General features: G+C 47.9%; 1 protein-coding gene across 9 annotated transcripts in view; it reads right to left on the reverse strand.

Moving 5' to 3' along the window:
* dop1a (DOP1 leucine zipper like protein A) overlaps positions 1–27295 on the reverse strand; it is a 431858-nt gene that overhangs the window by 290271 nt on the left and 114292 nt on the right. For 7 of the 9 annotated variants that reach the window (XM_072502754.1, XM_072502737.1, XM_072502731.1 and 4 more), the window contains exon 11: positions 24174–24293. In XM_072502754.1, the coding sequence (XP_072358855.1) occupies positions 24174–24293 (120 nt within the window). Of the gene's footprint in view, positions 1–5584; positions 5787–24173; positions 24294–27295 lie in introns of those variants that run through there. The other 2 variants (XM_072502767.1, XM_072502772.1) reach the window with 2 other exon arrangements.

Here is a 27295-nt window from a genome sequence, read left to right on the forward strand (position 1 = left end):
GGAATCTATCTAAGGAAATAAGGGAGAGTATCAAATTGAAGGAAAAAACATACAAAGTAGCAAAGATCAGTGGGAGACTAGAGGACTGGGAAATCTTTAGGGGGCAACAGAAAGCTACTAAAAAAGCTATAAAGAGTAAGATAGATTATGAGAGTAAACTTGCTCAGAATATAAAAACAGATAGTAAAAGTTTCTACAAATACATAAAACAAAAGAGTGGCTAAGGTAAATATTGGTCCTTTAGAGGATGAGAAGGGAGATTTAATAATGGGAGATGAGGAAATGGCTGAGGAAATGAACAGGTTTTTTGGGTCGGTCTTCACAGTGGAAGACACAAATAACATGCCAGTGACTGATGGAAATGAGGCTATGACAGGTGAGGACCTTGAGAGGATTGATATCACCAAGGAGGTAGTGATGGGCAAGCTAATGGGGCGAAAGGTAGACAAGTCTCCTGGCCCTGATGGAATGCATCCCAGAGTGCTAAAAGAGATGGCTAGGGAAATTGCAAATGCACTAGTGATAATTTACCAAAATTCACTAGACTCTGGGGTGGTCCCGGCGGATTGGAAATTAGCAAACGTGACACCACTGTTTAAAAAAGGAGGTAGGCAGAAAGTGGGTAATTATAGGCCAGTGAGCTTAACTTCGGTAGGAGGGAAGATGCTGGAATCTATCATCAAGGAAGAAATAGCGAGGCATCTGGATGGAAATTGTCCCATTGGACAGACGCAGCATGGGTTCATAAAGGGCAGGTCGTGCCTAACTAATTTAGTGGAATTTTTTGAGGACATTAACAGTGCGGTAGATAACGGGGAGCCAATGGATGTGGTATATCTGGATTTCCAGAAAGACTTTGACAAGGTGCCACACAAAAGGTTGTTGCATAAGATAAAGATACATGGCATTAAGGGGAAAGTAGGAGCATGGATAGAGGATTGGTTAATTAATAGAAAGCAAAGAGTGGGGATTAATGGGTGTTTCTCTGGTTGGCAATCAGTAGCTAGTGGTGTCCCTCAGGGATCAGTGTTGGGCCCACAACTGTTCACAATTTACATAGATGATTTGGAGTTGGGGACCAAGGGCAATGTGTCCAAGTTTGCAGACGACACCAAGATAAGTGGTAAAGCAAAAAGTGCAGAGGATACTGGAAGTCTGCAGAGGGATTTGGACAGGCTAAGTGAATGGGCTAGGGTCTGGCAGATGGAATACAATGTTGATAAATGTGAGGTTATCCATTTTGGTAAGAATAACGGCAAAAGGGATTATTATTTAAATGATAAAAAATTAAAACATGCTGCTGTGCAGAGAGATCTGGGTGTGCTAGTGCATGAGTCGCAGAAAGTTGGTTTTCAGGTGCAACAGGTGATTAAGAAGGCAAATGGAATTTTGTCCTTCATTGCTAGAGGGATGGAGTTTAAGACTAGGGAGGTTATGCTGCAATTGTATAAGGTGTTAGTGAGGCCACACCTGGAGTATTGTGTTCAGTTTTGGTCTCCTTACTTGAGAAAGGACGTACTGGCACTGGAGGGTGTGCAGAGGAGATTCACTAGGTTAATCCCAGAGCTGAAGGGGTTGGATTACGAGGAGAGGTTGAGTAGACTGGGACTGTACTCGTTGGAATTTAGAAGGATGAGGGGGGATCTTATAGAAATGTACAAAATTATGAAGGGAATAGATAGGATAGGTTGTTTCCACTGGTGGGTGAAAGCAGAACTAGGGGGCATAGCCTCAAAATAAGGGGAAGTAGATTTAGGACTGAGTTTAGGAGGAACTTCTTCACCCAAAGGGTTGTGAATCTATGGAATTCCTTGCCCAGTGAAGCAGTAGAGGCTCCTTCATTAAATGTTTTTAAGATAAAGATAGTTTTTTGAAGAATAAAGGGATTAAGGGTTATGGTGTTCGGGCCGGAAAGTGGAGCTGAGTCCACAAAAGATCAGCCATGATCTCATTGACTGGTGGAGCAGGCTCGAGGGGCCAGATGGCCTACTCCTGCTCCTAGTTCTTATGTTCTTATGTTCTCCAGTCCCCCTGTCGTCATCACCTCCTCCAGCCGGCTCTACTGGGTAGCTCTGTATCTCCTTTCTGGCAAAGTCTCGAACCTGCATGTATCTAAATATTTCCCCCTGCTCCAGCCCATACTTCGCTCCCAGCTCCTTCAATCCCGCAAAATGACCCCTAAGAAATAAATCTTTTAGTGTTCTAATTCCTTTCTCCTCCCATCTCCGAAAATTTCCATCCCACTTACAATGCCTTGATTTAATAAGCAGAGTTTTGCTTTATCGCAATAAAATAAAATTAGTAATTTCTTAGATTGCTCCTCTCACTCATTTCTTTCCTTTATCCTGGTATTCATGAAAAAATATCACTGTCAGATTTTGAAAATATTCATTCTGGGTGCTGTACATAAAGATTATATAATAATTTCCCATTTGCTGGTTAGGGCCCAGCGCAACAGTTTAATCGAATTTGGCAAGGGACAGGCACAAGGAAGTAACAAAAGAATGAGGAAACAAGTTACACAAAGGATTGGAAATGACAAACAGCAATGGAGTGGGAAATAATGGTATTAGAAATATGGTATTGGGTGAGATTAGATGGAGAGAGAATGCGAGAAAATCCAAGATAGGTTCACAGGTAGGTAATTGCACAAGTGCACCAGTAAGATCAGTGAGTTGTAGGCATAAATAGTTACATCATTATATGATAACGCATACAAGGTTCCAATCACAGCAGGATTGGATACTAAATAATCCTGGCTATAAGGTGTTCAGGAAAATCTGGGAAGGAAGGAAAGTGGGAGGAGTGGCAATGTTGATTAAGGAGAATATTGCAGTGCTGGAGGGAGCATATGTCCTGGAGGGGTGAAGAACAGAATCTGTTTGATTACAGCAAAGGAACAATAGAGGTGCTGTTACATAACTAGGTATATTTTATAGTTTCTTTACCAGTGGGACAGATATGGAGGAGTAAAGGCAAAACACTGCAGATACTGGAAGTCTGAAATAAAAACAGAAAATACTGGAAAAACGCAACAGGTCAGGCAATATCTATGGCGAGACAAGAAGTTAACAGGCAAAATTTTCCCCTCCAGCAGGTTTCATGATGGATGGAGCTGGAAAATTCAGAGAGGCCAAAAATCAGAATCCCACCAGCAGAATTTTCCCCTCACCACTTTCCTAGCTGGCTGATGGGAACAATTGGCAACGGTGGGGGTTTTGTGGGGAAGTGGAGGATGGGGAAGCTGGAGCCTGACATTAAAGGCTGAGACACAGGTACTGTAGGGGGTGGAATAGGAACCGAAATACACAAATTGGAGCGGATGTACGCAAACTGTGTAATAAGAGGGAAGGCTGTATTAGTGTGGCACAAGAGGGCAAAGCTTGGACAGAGACTAATGGAGGTGGTGGAGGGGCAAGGCTTATAAAATGAAGGATGGGGTTGCATAGAGACCCATGGGGGCGCGGTTGCTGGTGAAGAGAAACACTGTGCTGTCACTAGTCAAGAAGGATGGGAGAGTTAAGAGAAAGACAGTTTATAGTCCCTGTCTGGAGCCAAGTAACCAGGGTGTGAAACTGGACTCAGTCGTGGGGCTTAGTACACTTGATAGTCAGGATGCGAGAGTGAAGTCAGTCCTGAGGTTTTGCAGGCCATGGGTGCAATCGATTGCAGACATAGCACTGAGAGCACTATGCCAACAGCCCTTAATGTTCATTAACAGGAAAGGGCATCACTCCATCAATATTCAATTCGTGTGCAATCATTAGAGGCACATTATGGATGTTTGTGCCAGGTACCCTGACTCATATATCCTGAGGCACTCCCAGGTGCCTCATATATTCAAAGGGTCTGGTGAATACAGGGTCGCTGATTGGAGATCAGGGGTACCCACTCAAACAATGGTTCATGACATTGGTGTGTCGCCCCGAGTCACTCGTAGCAGAGACACAATGTGGCGCATCGGGCAACACAATCCATCAAACAGTAAACCACTGGCACCCTGAAGACGCACTTCTGATGCTTGGACTGGTTAGGTGGGTCCCAGGTACTCTCCAGAGAGGACGTTCTGCATCATTACAGTGTGTTGCACCTTTCACAACATGACTCTTCAAAGGGGGGATTCCCTTGCCAGAGTGCAAGGAGGCAGCTGAGAGCTTCTCAGACAACGAACAGCAGGAACCTGAAGAGGGAAATGCGGATCTGCTTCCACATGAGGATGCCCTCAAAATGTAACTTGAAAATGAAATGAAAATCGCTTATTGTCACAAGTAGGCTTCAAATGAAGTAACTGTGAAAAGCCCCTAGTTGCCACATTCCGGCGCCTGTTCGGGGAGGCTGTTACAGGAATTGAACCGTGCTGCTGGCCTGCCTTGGTCTGCTTTCAAAGCCAGCGATTTAGCCCTGTGGAAGATGTACCCATGATGCACAGTTAGCCACACGACTGCAGGAAGATTAAAGTACAGGCAATGGGACACATCCACATCCCTCTGTCCCCTACCCAATGCCAAAAAACTGAAATGGTTTTCCAATCAGTGACATCGACAGTAATCTCAGCATTCAGCCTTCCACCTTTAAACCTCATGATTCATTAAGCCTCTGTTCATTGGAAAGGTCATAGAATTGCTTCAGTGCAGAAGGAAGCCATTCGGTCCATAAAGTCTGCACCGACTCTCCGAAGGAGCATCCCACCCAAACCCATGCCCGCTGCCCCATCCCCCGGAACCGCACCTAACCTATTGACACTAAGGGGAAATATAGCCTGGCCAATTCACCTACCTATACATCTTTGGACAGTGGGAGGAAACCCATGCAGACATGGGGAGAACGCAAGTAAGCAACTCAACACAGTCATCGAAGTTCGGAATTGAACCCGGGCCGCCGGTGCTGTGAGGCAGCATTGCCCCGTCAGTGGCGAGCCCTCCACTAGTGTGTTCTGGAAAGTGATAGTCTTCAAAAGACTTGATGCAGTGGTCACCACCTTTATGAGAAGAAGCTTATGCACGGTAGCACAGTGGTTAGCACTGTTGCTTCACAGCATCAGGGACCCGGGTTCGATTCCCGGCTTGGGCCACTGTCTGTGTGGAGTCTGCAGATTCTCCCGGTGTCTGCGTGGGCTTCCTCTAGGCGTTCCGGTCTCCTCCCACAAGTCCCGAAAGACATGCTTGTTAGGTGAATTGGACATTCTGAATTCTCCCTCCGTGTACCCAGACAGGCGCCGGAATGTGGCGACTAGGGGCTTTTCACAGTAACTTCATTGCAGTGTTAAGGTAAGCCTACTTGTGACACGAATAAAGGTTATTATGTGGGCACTGAGATGGTTAGCAAAAGCATGAAATGAAAAATGAAAAGCATCCTGGTTGTAGGTCTTATGCTTACAATTACAAAGCCGCCAAGACTACTGATGATGCCCACCTCCATGCTCTATTGAAAGGAGTTTGGTTGCTAACAGACGCTTCCAAAGCAGACACCACCCTTTCTATGAGACTTCGAGACGCTTGCATCTCAGAGCCATGCCATCAGACAGAAAGCAGATGGATTCTTTCATCCTTCACTCAAGTCTACTGACTGCCTCTCGCAACGCTACCTGATTTTCCACCGGTTGTCGTTGCATCTGCAGCATCTTGGACATGGTCATTTCCAAAGGTCTATCATCAGGCGTCGAGTTAGCGGGTGCCTGATCTCTAGCAGACCTCAAGAGTCTAGAGACATGGACGGTCAATTCCTCCAACTGCTGTAGACACATGCCTGTGAGGTGTTCCCCAGGATGTGACCTGGAGCTTACTTTGCAACTAGGACCCACCTAGCTGGTGGAGAATGCAGGTGAATACAGTAACAAATCTTCCTGAACTGGATCTTTAGCCTCCTGGTCTGAGATGGCCCGAGCACAGCGGTTTACTTTGCGTCTCAATGAGTGTGTGGACCTGCTGGTGCCTGGAGGAGAGAGCAGATAGATTGAGCTCCTGAACAGAGTGAATACAACATTGTAAGTCACCCACTGACAATGTCAGGATGGACAGCTCATCACGTGGGCTTGCTGGAAGAAGTCGATCTCACCTTCCCCACGGGAGTGGTCCCTATCCTCCCATGCCAACTTGGTGACATCCTCCTCAAATTTAATGAGGTCCACAATATCTGCCCTCCCTCCTCTGTCTGGGATCTCTCCCTCTTGTTGTGCATAAGCTTGGCCTTTGGATGAAGACCAGTAGATGGAATGTGATGAGAAGAGATGGGGGAGAAGTTGGGAAGCATGCATGCACACTGTGTGTGCCGTGAGATAATCAGTGGTGATTTGTCCCCCCCGCTAATATTGTGCAAGATCCCTGAGCAGTATAACCTTTTTGAATGTATAATCCCATAATGAGATTGCGATTGGAGCGAGGAGAAGGTTGACTTACCCTTGCAGAGCGGATGAGATCATTCATCCTCTTCCTGCACTGGATTGTATGTGGAGGAACAAGAGATTGAAGCTAGTCTGTACCTTAAAACACGTTTGTTTCCGAGACAGCAAAGTAAAGTCGCAGACTCTCCCAGAATGAACTGGTTTATATACTCTCACAAAGATTCCCTATTCCTTTCCCAATTGGGGAGATCAATGCTCAATTATCAACTTAAAGCATGTGTTCTATGGCAGCAGAATTTCTGAGATATGATCAGAACTTTTTTTGACCAGTACATTTCCAGTCTAACAAGGCAAGAGACCTTACTGCACCTGGTTCAAGGGAATGAGGTGCGTCAAGTAGAGCAAGTGTCAGTACAGGTGGGGGATGGGGGTCGACAGTGGTTACAGTGTCATGAGGTTTCAATTATTCATAGGGAAGGGCAAGGAGTAAAATAGAGTTTAGAAAAATAATTGGAGGTGAGCCTATTTCAGCAAGGCAAGTTAGGAACAGATTTGACACAGGTAAAGCAGATTCAGAAACTGGCAGAGACACATGAAGATGGCCTGAGGACAGTCGAAACCATGAGGGGAAACCAAAACCAGAGCTACCTAGATGACAAAAGGGATATAGAGAAAGACAAAAAGAAGTGTATGGCAGATGTCAGGTTAATAATCAGGTGCCAACCAGGCTAAATATGGAAAGTTCAAAGAGAAAGTGAAAAGGAAAATAAAAGGGGCAATAAGAGAGCATGAGAAAAGACTGGGAATCCAAAGCATTGAACCACAGAAACGGTACGGTGCAGAAAGAGGCCATTCATCCCATCGTGTCTGCACTGGCCAAAAAAGGAGGAACTAGCCACTTATTTTAATCCCATAGTCCAGCACCTGGCCCATAGTTTTGCAGGTTACAGTACTTCAAATGCAGATCCAGGTACCTTTCAAATGAGTTAAGCATTTCAACCTCAACCACCAACTGAGGCAGTGAGTTCTGGATGCTGACCATGCTTTGGGTGAAACCATTTTGATCCATGTCCCTCTAATCCTACCAATCATCTTAAATTTATGCCACCTGATAACTGATCCTTTATCTAGGGGAAATAAGTCTTTCCTGTCCACCCTGTCTAGGTCCCTCAATTTTACATTTCAATTAGGACACCTCATAAGCCTGCTCTATTCCTTTTGAAAAAAAAAATTTTATTGGCATTTCCCAACTTCAACAGTATAACAATTTAACATAGAAGCCACATGACTTCCGGGTGCGGCGATGACCAGCTGAGTCGCACGTTTCGGCAGCTCCCTGTGAAACGGACTTTTGGGCTCTTGATAGGAGCCCCAACGGCAATTTTGACGGCTAAAAACACTGTGCGGTAAACCAGAAGGGAATCCCCCCTGGATACGGATGGAAAAAGGAGGAGAAAGTGGCCAGATTGCAGTGGATCCTTTAGAACAGCGGCAAGGAAGGCAAGCAAAAACCAAGATGGCGTCGGAAGGTGGCAGTTTAACATGGGGCCCTGAACAACAAGAGTTCTTGAAATGCTGTGTGGAAGAGATCAAAAAGGAAATGAAGAAAGAGCTGTTGGCCCCGATACTACAGGCGATCGAAGGGCTAAAGGAGGAACAAAAGACCCAGGAGCGGGAGCTTCGGGTCGTGAAGGCAAAGGCAGCCGATAATGAGGACGACATACAGGGCCTGGTGGTGAAGACGGAGACGCTCCTGCAGAAACGATGTGTGGAAAGGTTGGAGGCACTGGAAAACAACGCAAGGAGGAACAACCTGAGGATTCTTGGTCTTCCTGAAGGTGTGGAGGGAGCGGACGTCGGGGCATATGTGAGCACGATGCTGCACTCGTTAATGGGAGCGGAGGCCCCGGCGGGTCCGTTGGAGGTGGAGGGAGCATACAGAGTGATGGCGCGAGGACCGAGAGCAGGAGAAATTCCCAGAGCCACAGTGGTGAGATTCCTCCGTTTTAAGGATAGAGAAATGGTCCTTAGATGGGCGAAGAAAACTCGGAGCAGTAAATGGGAGAACGCGGTGATCCGCGTTTATCAAGACTGGAGTGCGGAGGTGGCGAGGAGGAGGGCGAGCTTTAATCGGCCAAGGCGGTGCTTCATAAAAAGAAGATAAAATTTGGAATGCTGCAACCGTCAAGACTGTGGGTCACATATCAAGGGAGGCACCACTACTTTGAGACGGCGGATGAAGCGTGGACTTTTATTGTGGAAGAAAAACTGGAATGAGCGGGTTATTAAAAAGAACGTTCGAACAAAGTGGTGGGGCGAATGTGGGGGGCAAAGAGGGGTTTTATGTACTAATCCTGCGATGTGGTAACTTTTCTCTCTCCCACAGGTGGTGATGGGGGGAGGAGGGGAGGTGGAGGAGATGGGGCGTTGGCCATTGGGGGCGGGGCCAAGGGAGAAGCGCGGGCTTGGTTCCTGCGCTATGATAATCATGGCGGGAATAGAGAAGCAGGAAGGAGGGGGCGTCGCACGGTGCGAGCCGAGGTCACGGGGGGAAGCCGAGGTCAGCCAGAGTTTGCTGACTTCTGGGAGCAACATGGGGGGAGTAATTACGCTAGCGGGGGATCTAGCGGGGGGGGGGGGTGGGAGGGGGGAATTACTGGGTTGCTGCTGCTAGGGAGAGGGGGGAGCTGGTATGGGAGAGGATGGGCGGGGGGGGCACCGCCTGGGGGAGATACAGCTGCGTGGGAACCGGGTGAGGAGCTGGAAAAAGGTGATGGCTAATCGACAAGGGGGGTAGGAAGTACCCCAACTCGGCTGATCACGTGGAACGTGAGAGGGCTGAACGGGCCGATAAAGAGGGCACGGGTACTCGCACACCTTAAGAAACTTAAGGCAGATGTGGTTATGTTACAGGAAACGCACCTGAAACTGATAGACCATCTTCAGAAACTGAAGGCGTCGAGCGAGGGAACCGTGGTTTACCAAGGAAGTAGAATCTCTTGTTAAGAGGAAGAAGAAGGCCTATGTGAAGATGAAGTGTGAAGTTTCGGTTGGGGCGATGGATAGTTACAAGGTAGCGAGGAAGGATCTAAAGAGAGAGCTAAGACGAGCAAGGAGGGGACATGAGAAGTATTTGGCAGGAAGGATCAAGGAAAACCCAAAAGCTTTCTATAGGTATGTCAGGAATAAGCGAATGGCTAGGGAAAGAGTAGGACCAGTCAAGGACAGGGATGGGAAATTGTGTGTGGAGTCTGAAGAGATAGGCGAGATACTAAATGAATATTTTTCGTCAGTATTCACTCAGGAAAAAGATAATGTTGTGGAGGAGAATGCTGAGCCCCAGGCTAATAGAATAGATGGCATTGAGGTACGTAGGGAAGAGGTGTTGGCAATTCTGGACAGGCTGAAAATAGATAAGTCCCCGGGACCTGATGGGATTTATCCTAGGATTCTATGGGAGGCCAGGGAAGAGATTGCTGGATCTTTGGCTTTGATTTTTATGTCATCATTGGCTACAGGAATAGTGCCAGAGGACTGGAGGACAGCAAATGTGGTCCCTTTGTTCAAAAAGGGGAGCAGAGACAACCCCGGCAACTATAGACCGGTGAGCCTCATGTCTGTAGTGGGTAAAGTCTTGGAGGGGATTATAAGGGACAAGATTTATAATCATCTAGATAGGAATAATATGATCAGGGATAGTCAGCATGGCTTTGTGAAGGGTAGGTCATGCCTCACAAACCTTATTGAGTTCTTTGAGAAGGTGACTGAACAGGTAGACGAGGGTAGAGCAGTTGATGTGGTGTATATGGATTTCAGCAAAGCGTTTGATAAGGTTCCCACGGTAGGCTATTGCAAAAAATACGGAGGCTGGGGATTGAGGGTGATTTAGAGATGTGGATCAGAAATTGGCTAGCTGAAAGACAGAGGGTGGTGGTTGATGGGAAATGTTCAGAATGGAGTACAGTCACAAGTGGAGTACCACAAGGATCTGTTCTGGGGCCGTTGCTGTTTGTCATTTTTATCAATGACCTAGAGGAAGGCGCAGAAGGGTGGGTGAGTAAATTTGCAGACGATACTAAAGTCGGTGGTGTTGTCGATAGTGTGGAAGGATGTAGCAGGTTACAGAGGGATATAGATAAGCTGCAGAGCTGGGCCGAGAGGTGGCAAATGGAGTTTAATGTAGAGAAGTGTGAGGTGATTCACTTTGGAAGGAATAACAGGAATGCGGAATATTTGGCTAATGGTAAAGTTCTTGAAAGTGTGGATGAGCAGAGGGATCTAGGTGTCCATGTACATAGATCCCTGAAAGTTGCCACCCAGGTTGATAGGGTTGTGAAGAAGGCCGATGGAGTGTTGGCCTTTATTGGTAGAGGGATTGAGTTCCGGAGTCGGGAGGTCATGTTGCAGCTGTACAGAACTCTGGTACGGCCGCATTTGGAGTATTGCGTACAGTTCTGGTCACCGCATTATAGGAAGGACGTGGAGGCTTTGGAGCGGGTGCAGAGGAGATTTACCAGGATGTTGCCTGGTATGGAGGGAAAATCTTATGAGGAAAGGCTGACGGACTTGAGGTTGTTTTCGTTGGAGAGAAGAAGGTTAAGAGGAGACTTAATAGAGGCATACAAAATGATCAGGGGGTTGGATAGGGTGGACAGTGAGAGCCTTCTCCCGCGGATGGATATGGCTGGCACGAGGGGACATAACTTTAAACTGAGGGGTAATAGATATAGGACAGAGGTCAGAGGTTGGTTCTTTACGCAAAGAGTAGTGAGGCCGTGGAATGCCCTACCTGCTACAGTAGTGAACTCGCCAACATTGAGGGCATTTAAAAGTTTATTGGATAAACATATGGATGATAATGGCATAGTGTAGGTTAGATGGCTTTTGTTTCGGTGCAACATCGTGGGCCGAAGGGCCTGTACTGCGCTGTATTGTTCTATGTTCTATGACTAGGTTAGGCTACGCAAAGGTTGGGTAGGGCAGGTGTTCCATTCGGGGCTAGATGCGAAAAACAGGGGGGTGGCTATATTAGTGGGGAAGCGGGTAATGTTCGAGGCAAAGACTATAGTGGCGGATAACGGGGGCAGATACGTGATGGTGAGTGGCAAACTACAGGGGGAGACGGTGGTTTTGGTAAACGTATATGCCCCGAACTGGGATGATGCCAGTTTTATGAGGCGGATGCTAGGACGCATTCCGGACCTAGAGATGGGAAAGCTGATAATGGGGGGAGATTTTAATACGGTGTTGGAACCAGGGCTGGATAGGTCGAAGTCCAGGACTGGAAGGAGGCCGGCAGCAGCCAAGGTACTTAAAGATTTTATGGAGCAGATGGGAGGTGTAGACCCGTGGAGATTTAGCAGACCTAGGAGTAAGGAGTTCTCGTTTTTCTCCTATGTCCATAAAGTCTACTCGCGAATAGACTTTTTTGTGCTGGGTAGGGCATTGATCCCGAAGGTGAGGGGAACGGAGTATACGGCTATAGCCATTTCGGATCACGCTCCACACTGGGTAGACTTGGAGATAGGGGAGGAAACAGGAGGGCGCCCACCCTGGAGAATGGACATGGGACTAATGGCAGATGAGGGGGTGTGTCTAAGGGTGAGGGGGTGCATTGAAAAGTACTTGGAACTCAATGATAATGGGGAGGTCCAGGTGGGAGTGGTCTGGGAGGCGTTGAAGGCGGTGGTTAGAGGGGAGCTGATATCAATAAGGGCACATAAAGGGAAGCAGGAGAGTAAGGAACGGGAGCGGTGCTGCAAGAACTTTTGAGGGTGGACAGACAATATGCGGAAGCACCGGAGGAGGGACTGTACAGGGAAAGGCAAAGGCTACATGTAGAATTTGACTTGCTGACTACAGGCACTGCAGAGGCACAATGGAGGAAGGCACAGGGTGTACAGTACGAATATGGGGAGAAGGCGAGCAGGTTGCTGGCACACCAATTGAGGAAAAGGGGAGCAGCGAGGGAAATAGGGGGAGTGAGGGATGAGGAAGGAGAGATGGAGCAGGGAGCGGAGAGAGTGAATGGAGTGTTCAAGACATTTTATAAAAAATTATATGAAGCTCAACCTCCGGATGGGAGGGAGAGAATGATGGGCTTCTTGGATCGGCTGGAATTTCCCAAGGTGGAAGAGCAGGAAAGGGTGGGACTGGGAGCACAGATCGAGGTAGAAGAAGTGGTGAAAGGAATTAGGAGCATGGAGGCGGGAAAGGCCCTGGGACCGGATGGATTCCCAGTCGAATTCTATAGAAAATATGTGGACTTGCTCGCCCCGGTACTGACGAGGACCTTTAATGAGGCAAAGGAAAGGGGACAACTGCCCCCGACTATGTCTGAAGCAACGATATCGCTTCTCTTAAAGAAGGAAAAGGACCCGCTACAATGCGGGTCCTATAGACCTATTTCCCTCCTAAATGTAGATGCCAAGGTCCTGGCCAAGGTAATGGCAATGAGAATAGAGGAATGTGTCCCGGGGGTGGTCCATGAGGACCAAACTGGGTTTGTGAAGGGGAGACAGCTGAACACGAATATACGGAGGTTGTTAGGGGTAATGATGATGGCCCCACCAGAGGGAGAAACGGAGATAGTAGTGGCGATGGATGCCGAGAAAGCATTTGATAAGAGTGGAGTGGGATTATTTGTGGTAGGTGTTGAGGAGTATGTTAGATGGGTGCAGCTGTTGTATAGGGCCCCAGTGGCGAGCGTGGTCACGAATGGACGGGGATCTGCATATTTTCGGCTCCATAGAGGGACAAGGCAGGGATGCCCTCTGTCCCCATTATTGTTTGCACTGGCGATTGAGCCCCTGGCGATAGCGTTGAGGGGTTCCAAGAAGTGGAGGGGAGTACTCAGGGGAGGAGGGGAGTACTTAGGGGAGGAGAAGAGCACCGGGTATCTTTGTATGCGGACGATTTGCTACTATACGTGGCGGACCCGGCGGAGGGGATGCCAGAAATAATGCGGATACTTGGGGAGTTTGGGGATTTTTCAGGGTATAAATTGAACATGGGGAAAAGTGAGTTGTTTGTGGTGCATCCAGGGGAGCAGAGTAGAGAAATAGAGGACCTACCGTTGAGGAAGGTAATAAGGGACTTTCGTTACCTGGGGATCCAGATAGCTAAGAATTGGGGCACATTGCATAGGTTAAATTTAACGCGGTTGGTGGAACAGATGGAGGAGGATTTCAAGAGATGGGATATGGTATCCCTGTCAATGGCAGGGAGGGTGCAGGCGGTTAAGATGGTGGTCCTCCCCAGATTCCTCTTTGTGTTTCAGTGCCTCCCGGTGGTGATCACGAAGGTTTTTTTAAAAAAGGATTGAAAAGAGCATCATGGGTTTTGTGTGGGCCGGGAAGACCCCGAGAGTGAGGAAGGGATTCTTACAGCGTAGAAGGGATAGGGGGGGGCTGGCACTACCGAGCCTAAGTGAGTATTATTGGGCCGCTAATATTTCAATGGTGAGTAAGTGGATGGGAGAGGAGGAGGGAGCGGCGTGGAAGAGATTAGAGAGGGCGTCCTGTAGGGGGACTAGCCTACAGACTATGGTGACAGCCCCATTGCCGTTCTCACCGAGGAACTACACCACAAGCCCGGTGGTGGTGGCTACACTGAAGATTTGGGGACAGTGGGGACGGCATAGGGGAAAGACTGGAGCCTTGGGGGGGTCCCCGATAAGAAACAACCATAGGTTTGCCCCGGGGGGAATGGATGGGGGATATGGAATGTGGCAAAGAGCAGGAATAACGCAACTGAAAGATCTGTTTGTGGATGGGAAGTTCGCGAGTCTGGGAGCGCTGACCGAGAAATATGGGTTGCCCCAAGGGAATGCATTCAGGTATATGCAACTGAGGGTTTTTGCGAGGCAACAGGTGAGGGAATTCCCGCAGCTCCCGACACAAGAGGTGCAGGACAGAGTGATCTCAATTACATGGGTGGGGGATGGTAAGGTGTCAGATATATATCGGGAAATGAGGGACGAAGGGGAGACTATGGTAGATGAACTAAAAGGGAAATGGGAAGAAGAGCTGGGGGAGGAGATCGAGGAGGGGCTGTGGGCAGATGCCCTAAGCAGGGTAAACTCGTCGTCCTCGTGTGCCAGGCTAAGCCTGATTCAGTTTAAGGTATTACACAGGGCACATATGACTGGAGCACGGCTCAGTAAATTTTTTGGGGTGGAGGATAGGTGTGCGAGGTGCTCGAGGAGCCCAGCGAATCATACCCATATGTTTTGGTCATGCCCGGCACTACAGGGGTTTTGGATGGGGGTGACAAAGGTGCTTTCAAAAGTAGTAGGAGTCCGGGTCGAACCAAGCTGGGGGTTGGCTATATTTGGGGTTGCACAAGAGCCGGGAGTGCAGGAGGCGAGAGAGGCCGATGTTTTGGCCTTTGCGTCCCTAGTAGCCCGGCGCAGGATATTGCTAATGTGGAAAGAAGCCAAGCCCCCGGGGGTGGAGACCTGGATAAATGACATGGCGGGGTTTATAAAGCTAGAGCGGATTAAGTTCGTCCTAAGGGGGTCGGCTCAAGGGTTCACCAGGCGGTGGCAACCGTTCGTCGAATACCTCGCAGAAAGATAGACGGAATGGGAAACAGAAGGCAGCAGCAGCGGCCCAGGATCCGGGGGGGGGGCGGTGGTTTTGTTTATAAAATAGGTCATTGTTATTTGTGTTGTTATAATATTGTGTAAAGGATGCACAATGTACTGTGTTGGTTGACCAAAAATTTTCAATAAAATATTTAATAAAAAAAAACATAGAAGCCACATGATATTTACAAAGTAGCAGCTCAAGTGTGTCTGATATTTACAAGCAAGTTTGTGTCTTATGTACAACAGTTTTTACAAGCAGATCCCCCCCTCCCCTTCCACTGTTGGAGGCATGTTCCGCCTTATTCCCGCCCTCTCAGGATTTTATTCTTTGTTGTTTGGTGTTGGGGGGGGGGGGGAGATTGTGTGGCCCTTCCCCTCCTCCCCTTGCCACCCAGTGCTTCGTTTTGTGCCTTCTTTGGGATCCCTTACCTCCCTCTGTCCGTCTCTTGCAAGTGTCCTCACTTATCTTTCTCACTCTCTTTCCCCACCTCCACCCTCTCTTCCGAGTCGTTGTTGGCCTCAAATAGGTCTTGGGTCAGGCTGATGAATAGCCCCCATGCTTTGTGGAAGCCCTCGTCCGACCCTCGGATGGTGTACTTGATCTTCTCCAGGTGGAGTAATTCCGGCAGGTCTGCCAGCCAGTCTGCAGCTGTGGGAGGTGCTGCTGATCGCCAGCCGAGCAGGATTCTCCGGCGTGCGATTAGGGATGCAAAAGCCAGGGCGTCGGCCCTCTTCTCCATATGAAGATGCGGCTGGTCCAATACCCCGAAGATTGCCACTCTCGGGCACGACTCCACCCTCACAGCCTTAGATATGGCCTCAGAGAAGGCTGTCCAGGACCTGACAAGTCTGGGCAGGCCCAGAACATGTGGGTGTGGTTGGTTGGGTCTCCCCGGCACTGTTCACATTTGTCCTCCACCTCCGGGAAGAACCTGCTCATTCGGGTTCTAGTCAGGTGGGCTCTGTGCACCACTTTAAACTGCATAAGGCTTAGCCTCGTGCAGGAGGAGGAGGAGTTAGCCCTGCTCAGTGTTTCGCTCCAGAGTCCGCAACCCACTTCTGTCCCCAATTCGTCCTCTCATTTCCGTCTAGTTTCGTCCAGTGGTAGTCTTGCCCTGTCTAGCAACTGTCAGTATATGTTCCCACAGTTCCCCCCCTCCTTATTGTCTGTGTTGATTAGCTCCTCTAGGAGGGTCTCTCTCGGGGGCCCTGCCATCTCCTTACGGAGAAAGTATTTAATTTTGAGGTGCCTGAGCTCCTTTCCCATTGGTAGGTCCAGATCCTCGTTCAGTTGGTCTAAGGTCGCGAGGGTTGTTCCTTTGCAGGACGACTCCTCCAGCCTCACCCATTCCATGCTTGGTTCTCGTATCCTTCCCCTCACTCTCTCGGCTGTGGCCGCCCAGTGGTAGCACTGTAGATTTGGCAAGGCTAGACCGCCCATGTTTTTCCTCGACTTGGGGATCCTCTTGTTTTTACTCCCCCACACAAACGGCATAATCATTTTGTCCACTTTGTGGAAATAGGACTTGGGGATGAAGGTCGGCATGAATTTCAACAGGAAGAGGCACCACTGCAGTACATTCAACTTGATCAATTGCACCCTCCCCGCCAGAGAAAGCGGGAGTGCATCCCATCTCTGTAGGTCCTTTTTAACTTCCTCTGCCAGACTGGTCAGGTTCAAAGTTTGGATCTGTGTCCAGTCATGGGCTATTTGGACCCCCAGGTAGCGGAATTTGTTTTGGGCCAGTTTTAATGGTAGTCTCTCCAGCTCTGTCCTTCTCCTGTTCGGGTTCACCGGGAATGTCTTGCTCTTGCCCAGGTTGAGTTTGCACCCCAAGAAGGCTCTGAACTCTCTCAAAAGCTGCATGATTGCTTTCAGGCTGTTCTGTGGGCACGAGACGTAGAGGAGCAGGTCATCCGCATAGAGTGACATTCTGTGCTCTCTGCCCTCTCTTTGTATACCCTTCCAACCTTTTGCATTTCACAGAGCGATCGCCAGCGGTTCAATTGCCAGGGCAAGCTCCCTATCCAATTTCTCCTCATAGATGCAATTTTCAAGTCCTGGTAACATTCTTGTAAATTTCTTCTGCACTCTCTCCAGAGGAATTATATCTGGGTAGCATGGTGGTTAGCACAGTTGCTTTACAGTTCCAGGGTCCCAGGTTCGATTCCCAGCTTGGGTCACTGTCTGTACGGAGTCTGAAAGTTCTTCTCGTGTCTGCGTGGGCTTCCTCCGGGTGCTCAGGTTTCCTCCCACAGTCCAAAGATGTGCAGGTTAGGTGGAATAGCCATGGTAAATTGCTCTTAGTATCCCCCCCAAAAAAGGTGAGGTGGGGTTACTGGGTTACAGGGATAGGGTGGAGGTATGGGCTTGAGTAGGTGCAGACTCGATGGGCCGAATGGCCTCCTTCTGCACTGTAAATTCTATGATTCTATGATCTTTCCTGCAATGTGGCGACCAGAACTATACACAAAACTCCAGCTGTGGCCCAACCAGCATTTTACGCAGTTCCATCATTACATCCCTGCTTTCGTATTCAATGCCTCGCCCAATAAAGGAAAGCACTCCATATGCTTTATTTCCTGCCACCTTCAACGATCTGTGGACATGCACTCACTTCCTCAACCCTACTCAATATATTCCCATTTATTGAATATTCCCTTGCTTTCTTTGCCCTCCCCAAATATATTACCTCACACTTTTCCAGATTAAATTTCATTTGCAGCATCTCTGCCCACTCAACTAAAGCCTTGATGTCATTTAGAATCAACAGCTATCCTCTTCACTGTCAAGTACACAGCCAACTTTTGTGTCATCTTCAAATTTCCCAATCATTCCACCACATTTATGTTTAAGTCATTGATATATACAACAAACAGCAAAGGCCCCAACACTGGGCTCTGAGAAAAACCACTGGAAACTGCTTTCCATTCGGAAAAACATCCACCGACCATTACCCTTTGCTTCCTGTTACTGAGCCAATTTTGGATCCAAGCTGTGACCTTCCCTTGTATCCCATCAAATATCACTTTTCTGATCAGTTTGCCATGCAGGACCTTGTCAAGTGCCTTACTGAAATCCATGTAGACAATATCCAGTGCACTACTCTCATCAATCGTCCTTGTTACTTCCTCAAAGATTCTATAAAGTTAGTAATACAATCTTCCCCAGCAAAACCATGCTGACTATCCCTGATCAACAATCAATGTTTTTATACCTAACACTTTATCCTGTATCACAGAATTATTTCCAGTAATTTGCCTACCACTGATGCCAGACTGACCAGCCTAGAGTTTTCTTGCTTATCCCTCACATCCTTTTAAAATAATGGTACAATGTTCTGAGACCTCCAATCCTCTGGTACCTCACCTGTATCTAGTGAGGCTTGGAAAATGATCCTCAGGGCATCCACTATTTCCTCCTGACTTCCATCAATGGCCTGGGATACAATCCATCTAGTCCTGGTGATTTATCCATCTTCAAGGATGTCAATCCCTCCAATAGTTATTCTCTCACTATACTTATCGTATCTAATATTTCACACTCCTCCTCTTTAACTAGATGTCTGCATCATCCCTCTCTTTAGTGCAGACAGAGAAAAAGTATTCATTGAGAACCCTGCTCATATTTTCGGAGTCAACCAACAAGTTACCATGTACAGTTCTGATAGGCCTCTCTTGCTCTTAATGTATTGGTAAAACAGCAAATTATTTTCTTTAATTTTACCTGCCAATATTTTTTGTAACCCTCTTTTTGCTTTCCTGATTTCCATTTTTACTTCTCCCCTATATTTTATATACTCTTCTAGGCTTTCTACAGTATTAGGTATTTTGTGAACGTCAAAAACTTTCTTGTTTTTGCTTTATTTTGGCTTGTATGCTTCTGAATAACCTGGAGGACTAGATTTGGCCGTACCACCCTTTTTCCTTGTGGGGATATGTCTACAATTTGCCCGTAGAATTTCACCTTTGAATGCTTCCCACTGCCTCGACAGTTTTTCCTTCAAATAGTTCTATCCAGTCCACTCCTGACAGCTCATTTCTCAGCTTCCCCCAATTTAGAACTTTTACTCCTGTTCTATCTAGTAGATCGTAGAATCATAGGATCCCTACAGTGCAGAGGGAGGCCATTCGGCCCATCAAGTGTGCACCAACCTTCTGAAAGAGTACTCCACCCAGCCGACACACCCACCCTATCCCCATAACCCAGTAACCCTACCTGACCTTTTATACTCGGGGGCAATTTCGCATGATCAATCCACCTAACCTGTGCATCTTTGAACTGTGAGAGGAAACTATAGTACCCAGTGGAAACCCACGCAGACACGGAAGAAAATGCAAACTCCACACGGACAGTGACCTAAGGCTGGAATTAAACCGGGGTCCTTGGCACTGTGAAAAGGGTACAATTCTAAATAGGGGGTAACAGAGAGGCCTGGGTGTAAAGGTGCACAAATTATTGAAGGTGGCAGGACAGGTTGAGAAAGTGGTTTAAAAAGTATACTGGATTCATGGGCTTTATAAATAGAGATATAGGGTACAAAAGCAAAGAAGCTACGATGAACCTTTATAAACACTGGTTCGGCCTCAAATGGAATAGTGCGTCCAATTCTGGGTATCACATTTTAGGGAGGGTGTGAAGCCTCTAAAAAGCATGCAGAAAAGGTTTACAAGAATGGTTCCAAGGATGAGAAACATCTGGTGCATGAATAGATTGGAGAAGATAGTTATTCTCCTTCAAGCAGAGAAGATTGAGCGGAGAGATATTTAAAATAGTGAAGCTATAAGTCTAGACATAGTAGATAGAAACTGTTCTCATTGATGGGAGGGTCAAGAACCAGATCACACAGGTTTAAGGTAACCAGCAAGAATCAAAAGACAAAATGAGAAATCTTTTTTAGACAGGGAGTGGCTATGATTTGGAATGTGCTGCCTGAACAGCACATTATGGCAGCACGACAGCATTGTGGTTAGCACAATTGCTTTACAGCTCCAGGGTCCCAGGTTCGATTCCCGGCTTGGGTCACTGTCTGTGCGGAGTCTGCACGTTCTCCCCGTGTGCGCGTGGGTTTCCTCCGGGTGCTCCGGTTTCCTCCCACAGTCCAAAGATGTGCAGGTTGGGTGGATTGGCCAAGCTAAATTGCTCTTAGTGTCCAAAATTGCCCTTAGTGTTGGGTGGGGTTACTGGGTTATGGGGATAGGGTGGAAGTGTGGACCTTGGGCAGGGTGCTCTTTCCAAGAGCCGGTGCAGACTCGATGGGCCGAATGGCCTCCTTTTGCACTGTAAATTCTATGAACAGGTGGAGGTAGATTCATTCATGACTTTCAATAGGGGATTAGATAAGAATTTGAACAGAAAACATTTTTTTAACAGGACTATAGGGAAAGGGCGGAGGAATGGTTCTGGCTAGAATACTCTCGGAGTAGTCATGGACTCAACAGTTCAAATAACCTACTTCTGTGCTGTAACCTCTTATGATTCTATGAAATGCTGTAGTATTAGATAAATACCTTCCAACAGACTATCTGACATTAGTTGTTATTAAGTCTCTTCGCATCTCCAAAATGTGAAGGATCAAATTATTTTCCCACCCCGGCAATATTTGAAAACTGTCAAATAACATTTAGCAGAGATCATTAACAAAATCCTACATTCTCTAAAAAGTTATCAAGTCTTAAAAATAGCAGGTGTCGAAGGCAGTTGCCTGGGAAGCTCTAAAGGCAGTGGTGATGGGTGAGGTAATTTTGTTTAAGGCCAGGGTGGACAAAGAGGAGAGGTTGGAGCGGCAGAGGGTGATAGATGAGATGTTGGAGGTAGACAGGAGTTATGCAGAAGATGGGGACCCAGCGAAGCTGGAAAAGAGGCAGGAACTACAGGCGAGCATTGACCGACTGTCTACCAGGAAGGCAGTGCGCCAACTGAGACAAGCAAGGGGTGCAGTTTATGAACATGGAGATAAGGCAGTATGTTAGCAGGTCAGCTCCGGAGGGAAGCAGTGGCAAGGGAAATTCTTCAGGTGAGGGATAGGGCAGGGAAGTTGGTGGTGGCTCCGGATCTGATTAACAAGGTTTTTGAGGAGTTTTATGAGAGGTTACAGGTCAGAGCCACCTGGGGGAGACTGTGAGATGCAGGTCTTTCCAAATGGGTTGGAGTACCCGAGGCTAGGGGAGGGGGACAGGGCTACATTAGAAGGAGCAATAGTGGAGCAGGAGATAAAGGATGCGATTAGGAGGATGCAAGGTGGCAGTGCCGGATGCGTTTCCGGTGGAATATTATAAAAAATTCAAGGATAAGCTGGCACCCCTGATGGTGGGGATGTTTGAGGAGGCGATAGGGAAGGGGTTTTTGCCACAAACCTTGGGGCAGGCATCGATTTCACTGTTGCTAAATGAAATGAAATTAAAATCGCTTATTGTCACAAGTAGGCTTCAATGAAGTTACTGTGAAAAGCCCCTAGTCGCCACATTCCTGCACCTGTTCGGGGAGGCTGGTACGGGTGTGAGTTGTATGGGCCCATGTCACTTCTGAATGTGGACGCAAAAGTATTGGCGAAGGTACTGGTGGGTAGGTTGGAGGAGTGCCTCCCGAAGGTGATAGGTGAGGATCAGGCGGGTTCGTGAGAGGGAGGCAGCTCTTTTCGAACATTAGGAGGGTATTGAATGTCGTTATGGCACCGGCAGAGGGGAAGGAAACAGAGGTGGTTGTGGCACTCTACGCTGAGAAGGCGTTTGACCGGGTAGAATGGGGGTACTTGATGGCAGTTATGGAGCGGTTTGGGATTGGGCCAAGATTTGTGAACTGGGTAAAGCTACTATATGAGGAGGGCGAGTGTCCGCACAAACAACATCAGCTTGAGATACTTTTCTCTCCACCGTGGGACGAGGCAGGGATGTCCTATGTCCCCCCTGCTGTTTGCACTTGCAATTGAGCCGTTGGCCATCGCATTAAGTAGTTCGGGAGCATGGAAAGGAATAGTGCGGGGGGGGGGGGGTAGAGCATAGGGTGTCCTTATATGCCGATGACTTGCTGTTATACGTGTCGGAACAGAGTGTGTTGATAGGGGGAATATTGGAGCTACTGCGGGTATTTGGGTCTTTCTTGGGGTACAAGCTGAATCTAGACAAGAGTGAGTGCTTTGTGGTGTCTCGGCCGGGGGTGAGGGGGGCTGCCATTCCGTAGGGCAGGGACTCACTTTAGGTACTTGGGGGTGCAGGTTGCCCGGGAGTGTGGGAGACTTCGCAGGTGCCACATTTCTAGTTTGGTGGGGAGTGAAAGCTGACCTGGCAAGGTGGGATGGTCTCCCTCTGTCACTGGTGGGTTGGGTACAGGCGGTTAAAATGAATGTGTTGCCACGATTTCTGTTTATTTTTCAATGCCTACCGATTTTCCTGCCAAAGGCTTTTTTCAGAGAGATTGAGGGAAGGATTACCTCGTTCATATGGGGCGGGAAGGTGGTCAGAGTGAGAAAGGTGCTGCCACAGAGGGGAAGGCAGGCTGGGGGTTTGGGTCTTCCGAACCTGATGTATTACTACTGGGCGGCGAATGTGGAGAAGGTGCGGAGCTGGGTCAGAGGTGTTGATTCCCAGTGGGTCAGAATGGAGGAGTTTGTGCAGGGGGTCGGGACTGAAAGCACAGCAACAGCGGTGCTCCAGATATCTCCGGGGAAATACTCAGGGAGTCCGGTAATAATAGCTTCATTGAGAATTTGGAGGCAGTTTCGCCAACACTTCGGGTTGGGGGCAGGGTCAAGGGAAATGCCGATTCGGGGGAACCACAGATTTGAGCCAGGGAGGTGGGATGGAAATTTACGGAAATGGAAGGAGAAGGGGGTTAAGACGCTAAAAGATTTGTTTCGTAGGGGTCGTTTTGCAGGACTGAAGGAGCTGGTAGCGAAGTATGGGGGGGGGGGGGGTGTTTAGATACATGCAGGTTCGAGTTTTGCCAGAAAGGAGATACAGAGCTTCCCAGAGGAACCGGCCTCCACATTGCTGGATGAGGTGCTGACAACAGGAGGACTGGAGAAGGGGGTAGTGTCAGCGGTTTATGGAGCTATTTTGGAAGAGGAGAAGGCACCACTGGAAGGGATCAAAGCAAAGTGGGAGGAAGAGTTGGGAGAGGTTATAGTGGAGGGATTCTATGTGAGGTGCTTCGGAGAGTAAATGCCTCCACCTCGTGTGCGAGGTTGGGGCTGATACAGCTGAAGGTGGTATACAGAGCACACCTTACGAGGGCGAGGATGAGCCGATTCTTTGAAGAAGTAGAAGATGTGTGTGAGCATTGTTTTGGTCCTGTCCAAAGCTAGAGGATTGCTGGAAGGAGGTTTTTAGGGTAATTTCCAAGGTGATGCACGTGAAACTGGACCCGGGCCCTCGGGAGGCCACATTCGGGGTGTCGGACCAGCCAGGATTGGAAACGGGAGCGGAGGCAGATATCGTAGCCTTCGCCTCATTGATCGCCCGAAGGCGGATCCTGTTGGGATGGAGAGCAGGCTCTCCACCCTGAGCCCTGGCGTGGTGGGGGGACCTGTTGGAATTCTTGACTCTTGAGAAGGTTAAGTTTGAACTGAGGGGAAGGACGGAGGGGTTCTACAATTCATGGGCATTATTCATTATGCACTTTCAAGAACTGAATAACATCGAACATTAGTTGGGGGGTGGGGGGGGGGGGGTGGGGGGGTCTTTTTCCTCCTAACTATGAGTTTTCCCCACAACTTTTTCCCCCCAACGGTGAGGAAATTCACAAATTTCCCCGGAGATATCTGGAGCACTGCATTTGCTGTGCTTTCAGTCCCGACCCCCTGCACAAACTCCTCCATTCTGACCCACTGGGAGTCAACACCTCTGACCCAGCTCCGCACCTTCTCCACATTTGCCGCACAGTAGTAATACATCAGGTTTGGAAGACCCAAACCCCCTGCCTGCCTTCCCCTCTGTGGCAGCACCTTTCTGTGAGGGTGGCCATGGGTGATCCCTGACTCCTTTTTGTCATTTGTTTATGTAAACACGCAGGCTAATGTTTGGGGTTTAGCGGGAGGATGGGATCTTTGTTATTGTTATGGGGATTAACATATTTGTTGCTGATTATTGTTTATTGTTGGTGGGTGTAAATTTGGGAGAAAATGTGAAAAAGGAGAATAAAAATATATTTTTTTAAAAGTCTTAAAAATAGCACCAAACTCTAATATAGCATATCTGTTGCAAGGATTACTGCAATATGATTGATGCAAGTGCAATGTCACTTACCTACAACATTCCTCAAACCAACGAGCTATATAATCCCACATATAATATGGTTCAAAAGAATTGAAAAGAAGATTTGCAGTTTTAATTAGCTCTGATGTCTTCTTGTTTTCCCTCATTTTACTGAAAAAAAAGCAAAATAATCAGTAGTGTGCCTGGGTTGAAAGGGTCATACTATTAAAATAATTTAAACATTCTGGCAAGATTCTCCATTTTGGGAAACTATGGGCCAGATTCTCCGATTCTGAGGCTAAATGCGGAGGGTCCGTGACGTTTTACATGGAGAAAAATCGTTGGCGAATCTACGACCGGTGAGGGGCTCACAGCTACGCCCAGCAAAACTCCCAGCCTCCACGAAATAAACGGCCGGAGAATTGCCGGGTCTGTGGCCGCGCATGTGCATGCCGATGACCTGCAGCGGTCGCGCCATACAACATGGCGTCGGCCATGCGCGGACCCGACCTGCCAGCTAGTGCCCCCCTGGACACCCCTCGCCACCCCCCATCAGTGCCCCCAGGCCTCGCGGAAGTCCCCCCGGCCAGCAGCACTGTTCCCGCCCGACACAGTCCGCAGCGCCACACTCCCGCAAGACTGGGACCACATGCCGCTGTGCCATCATGAACTCGCCCCTTCGGGGGCGGAGCATCTGGGGAGGGCCTTCAGATGACGTGCCAAGGCCGCCCAAACGGCATGCGGCGCACGCCGCGACAACTCCGTTTCGGTGAGGGCGGAGTATGCAAAACCTATGTCAAATAGACGCCGTCCCCAATTTCGACGTGAAAAGGGATTCTCCGGCCGATCGCCGATTACGTGAATTCACCGGTGGAGAACTGCTACCGATTTACTTTCACCCTGGGAGCACAAATCGGGAAGCAAATCAGTATCCCTTGCCATGTGAATTTATGCATGGCGAGGAATGCAAGGCATTTCCAAGGGAATCCAGCAATTGGGCTTCCATTTTGAGCAGGGTCTCCGCCCCATCGGGGACCACCTCACTACCGGTGGCAGGTGGAATCCAGGCCTTTACGTTTTATTATTTTGAAAATTTGAAATCGAATACCATTTTATTGCTAACTTGCATTATAGCTCATATTACACTTTAACTAAAGAAATTACTTATCAGTTAAAATTGTATTTCAAAGCTTCTATCCAACAGTGATGATACCAGACAGGAATTAACAGGATATTTCCCAATATACGATGATAACGTGAAGGATGAGTTGGATCTGAATCTAGATTCAAGACCTATAAAAGAATTGTGCACCTTAGCCTATTGTGCGGATTGTCTGTATCCTAATTCACAACAAGGCCTGTTCACCCTGTGCTTTCTAACCTGCATTGGCTCTGGTCCAGCAATGCTTCAAATTTAAAAATCCCATTCCTGTTTTCATATCCCTGCATGCCTCTACAACCACTATTGAATACCTGACCTATGAACCTCCGGAGATCTCTATGCTCCTCCAAATTTGATCTCCTGCCCACCTCCAATTTTAAATCACTATCACTAATGGGTGCAGCTTCAGCTGCCTGAATCTCAAGAGCTGGAATAGGGTGCCACGGTAGGACAGTGGTTAGCACTGTTGCTTCACAGCACCAGGGCCCCAGGTTCAATTCCCGCTTGGGTCACTGTCTGTGTGGAGTTTGCATGTTCTCCCGTGTCTGCGTGGGTTTCCTCCGGGTGCTCCGGTTTCCTCCCACAAGTCATAGGTTATCATAGAATTTACAGTGCAGGAGGCCACCATTCGGCCCATCGAGTCTGCACCGGCTCTTGGAAAGAGCACCCTACACAAGGTCAACACCTCCATTCTATCCCCATAACCCAGTAACCTCACCCAACACTAAGGGCAATTTTGGACACTAAGGCCAATCCACTTAACCTGCCCATCTTTGGACTGTGGGAAGAAACCAGAGCACCCGGAGGAAACCCACGCACACACGGGGAGGATGTGCAGACTCCGCACAGACAGTAGCCCAAGCCGGAATCGAACCTGGGACCCTGGAGGTGTGAAGCAATTGTGCTATCCACAATGCTACCGTCCTGAAAGATGTGCTTGTTAGGTGAACTGGCCATTCTGAATTCTCCCTCAGTGTACTGAAACAGGCGCCGGAGTGTGGCGACTAGGGAATTTTCACAGTAACTTCATTGCAGTGTTAATGTAAGTCTACTTGTGAGAATAATAAAGATTATTATTAAATTTTTCCTCTAATCTATTACCCTCTTCTCCTTCAGATGGGCCTTAAAACCTAGCCTTTGAGTCAACCTTTAAGTCGTTAATATGTCATGTTGCTTTGTGTCAAATTCTCCTGTGGAAGTGTCTTGGGATATTCCTTTTTTATAAATCTAGAGTACCCAATTCTTTCTTTTCCAATTAAAGGGCAATTTAGCATGGCCTATCCACCTACCCGGCACATCTTTGGGTTGTGGGGGCGGGAACCACGCAGACACGGGGAGAATGTGCAAACTCCACACGGACAGTGACCCAGAACCGGGATTGAACCTGGGTCCTCGGCGCCATGAGGCATCAGTGCTAACCACGGTGCAACCCTTTCCGTGGGATATTCTAATGGATGTTTCATATCCTTCAGTTGGAAAATCCGCATTGTTCTGAACCTGCATGATGTCAACTGATAGCTATTGATTTGTAGCTGGTTTAAAACTCCCTAATCTCTAAATCCTTTTTAAAACAAATTGTTAGAAAATTTGAAAACCTCATGTCCCGTTTGCACAAATCAGATTCGGAACACAAGGTACCATTTACCTGATGGGTCACGAAGTGTGCAAATGGATCGAGTGTGTCAGGTATGAAATTCATAGGGAGTATCTAGCTCAACTACATAGAGGTTCTCCATCAATCCTTGTCCTAAACATTTGAGGTGGAGATATTTACAAGGTATATGGTGAATGCTGCCTCAAAATCAAGATATTCTTTTAATGTTGTACCAATATATTTTTTAGGCTAGGGGCCTTAATAACATATTCTAAATTTAGTCAAAGAAGCCACATTTTAAGAGCTGGAATAATATTGAAAAATAGCGCAGAGACACATTTCAATCACTTTTTAAAGATTTTTACTGAAAATGTTGTTAATTGAATACTTTCTCACAAGTACATTTGCAAATGTAAA

Source organism: Scyliorhinus torazame, chromosome 1 (genome assembly GCF_047496885.1).
Source record: "Scyliorhinus torazame isolate Kashiwa2021f chromosome 1, sScyTor2.1, whole genome shotgun sequence".
Lineage (NCBI taxonomy): Eukaryota > Metazoa > Chordata > Chondrichthyes > Carcharhiniformes > Scyliorhinidae > Scyliorhinus > Scyliorhinus torazame.